Here is a 2,825-nt window from a genome sequence, read left to right as displayed (position 1 = left end):
TCCTATACTGTTCTATGTCTTGAGTTAAATCCATCCTATACTGTTCTATGTCTTGAGTTAAATTCATCCTATATTGTTCTATGTCTTGAGTTAAATTCATCCTATACTGTTCTATGTCTTGAGTTAAATCCATCCTATACTGTTCTATGTCTTGAGTTAAATCCCACGGTCGGGTGGCAATCAGCTCAGCACACCTACTCTGAGCACATCGTCTTTTCTGAAGACAAATCTCCCTTCCCTTCCTATTCCACACCCCCAGCTCCCAGGATCTTTCTAAAAGTGGTCTAGACAAAGGTAAGGATTTTGTCCTTGCAGCGACAACTGGGCAAAGAAGACCCAGGGGGCTGCCCCTCACTGCAGGGAGGCCTGTGCCAAAACAGTTTGGACGGCTCTCCACAGTTTTTTATCCAACCCACAATTCCTCATGGTCCTGGAGCAGAGCTAAACCCCAGAGTGGTACATTATAATAAGGAGCTTCAGGCTGAGGAGCACGGTAGACAGAAATAAAAGAAGAGTTGGTGCAATGTTTGTTTTCAAGATACTAGACCCCAAAAATATCATAAAGAAGAACGAAATATTAGTCCAAGAAACTGGAGGTCTGGCAAGTGAGAGGGAGGATGGAGCTCAAAGCTAAAGATGCAGGTGAAGGTTTACACAGCACAGTTCTCAACTCTGTGTCCCTAAGAGAGCCCGAGAGTACTGTCCACTCTGTAAGAACTCACCCACTGCCACAGAGGCGGGGTGACTCGGGCAAGCAAAGTGACTTAAAGCCAGGTGAAACCATTGGCACTCCCTGATTTTCTTTTACTGTTGCCTGCCAGATACTTTAATAAACTCACTCACTGGAAACTGACGGTACAGCTCCCACTGGTCCCTCTCCCTCTACAGTGTTCTCTGCAAAGGGCAGCGACTCTGTGCGAGCAGGGTACCCCATGGTTACCCCACGGCTCCCTTCAGAAGTAACACTGTTTACAAATGACTTTACTCTTTCAGACATTTGAGACCAGGGGATAAGAGTGACCGTCTCTTCCCGGGAGGCCCTGGGGGTCTTCCCTGTGCCTTTCTACTGAAAGGTCTGGATTCTTTCTAATGGCATCAAGTTCTCTAGCAATCACGCCTTCCCGACCTTTACGAGCAAACAGGTTTCTTAGAGAACACTAAGCCACGCTACTCCAGCTGACTCTCACGCCCTATGTTCAGTAAGTCTCTTGCATCAGGAGGATGAGCTGAATGGCGGGCGGGACTGCATCATCTAGGCTCGTATAAGTACACGGTGTGACAGGCACACAATGAGGAAATTCCTTAATGACACATTTCTTGGAGCTTGTCTCCAGTGCCAAGCAATGCATGGCTGGAGTTAGCCATATTACATGGTTTTTATTTCAAATTTCAAATTTTCAACCTTGCAAATGAAGCTATAGCTCTTCAATGACCAAAACCTTCATTCTTATACTTTTTATACCCTCTAATATACCTCCTCAGTGCTGGGAAAAAAAAAGACAGATGTTTAATAAATACCTGCCGGGTGCATTCAAACATTTGACACTGCAACATGACTTTGTCATTTACAAACCTCATGCTTGAAAAATGGGCTCTCAAGTTACCGCCCACCCCCTTCCACACAACAGCATGTCAGGTTTGAAGTGAGGGTACCCTGTTATGCTGGGCCACAATCACTGGGCACACCTTGTAGCTTGTGGGCAGTAAGCTGGACATGCCTGGCAGGTAACTCAACACCCTCAACATAAAGCCACAGCCTGACTAACGGACTGCTGATTGCTGATTCTGAGGTTTCGAGACAGGCCTCAAATTCACAGCAATCCTCCTGTCTCAGTCTCCCATATATGGGGATTACAAACTTAAGCCACAACACCTAGCTACAGCCACAGCATTGTCTGTATTCATATTCATCACTGTGATAAAGTCCCATGTCCTTATAGAACAAACATATAGTTCTACACACACACACACACACACACACACGAAGCTGATATCTGTATTTTTCTGATCACTTAGCTCTTTGTTGCTGAAGCAGCTTACCCAGTCTTTACCTGGTTATAATAGGATCTGCAGCATGATTAGGGCCCCATCTCCCCAGAAGACCCCGGCCAACCAGTCCTGTCCTCCCTGCAGGGTTTCTAGGGGAGAAAAGAACAAAAGACCACCATACAATCAATCGAATGCACTGATCTTTTAAAATCTAGCTTGACACGGCATGCACGTGTACACGCATGTGAATGTGTGTGTAGGCAGGTGTGTGTGTACATGTGTGCAGGCATGAGCATGACGTTTGGCCTGAGGTATCTTTATCAAGAGCTCTCCAGTTTTGTGAGGGATGGGCAATCTGCCAGTTTCAGGCAGCCTCGCCAGCCAGCTTACCCCTGGGACACCCTGTCTATGTTCCTTTCTTAAGTCCAAGTCAGCATGCCTGCCCGGCTCTCCTGTGGGCTCTAGGTGTACAAACTCCTGTCTCTAAGCCTGTATGAGAGCTTTATCCAACAGACCACCCCCCAACCTTCAACTGCCTTCTCAGTCGTCCACAGGCATTCGCGCCCATGCACTGTGCTGCTGATAAAACTGAGTGACTTTTTTTTTTTTAACAATTTTTTATTAGATATTTTCTTCATTTACATTTCAAATGCTATCCCAAAAGTCCCCTATGACCTCCCTCCACACCCGCCCTGCTCCCCAACCCACCCACTCCCACTTCTTGGCCCTGATGTTCCCCTGTATGGGTCATATAAAGTTTGCAAGACCAAGGGGCCTCTCTTCCCAACGATGGCTGACTAGGCCATCATCTGCTACATATGCAGCTAGAGACACGA

At 46.7% G+C, this 2,825-nt stretch overlaps 1 protein-coding gene across 2 annotated transcripts in view; it reads right to left on the bottom strand.

The window, feature by feature from the left end:
* Window positions 1-2,825, bottom strand: part of Nudt9 (nudix hydrolase 9) — a 19,403-nt gene that overhangs the window by 7,946 nt on the left and 8,632 nt on the right. For both annotated transcript variants that reach the window (XM_029545203.1, XM_021210802.1), the window contains exon 4: window positions 2,052-2,138. In XM_029545203.1, coding sequence (XP_029401063.1) covers window positions 2,052-2,138 — 87 coding nt within the window. The remainder of the gene's footprint in view (window positions 1-2,051; window positions 2,139-2,825) is intronic.

This window comes from Mus pahari, chromosome 13 (genome assembly GCF_900095145.1).
Source record: "Mus pahari chromosome 13, PAHARI_EIJ_v1.1, whole genome shotgun sequence".
Lineage (NCBI taxonomy): Eukaryota > Metazoa > Chordata > Mammalia > Rodentia > Muridae > Mus > Mus pahari.
Note: the sequence above shows the minus strand (reverse complement) of the source record. Positions and strands in the feature narration are given on the sequence as shown.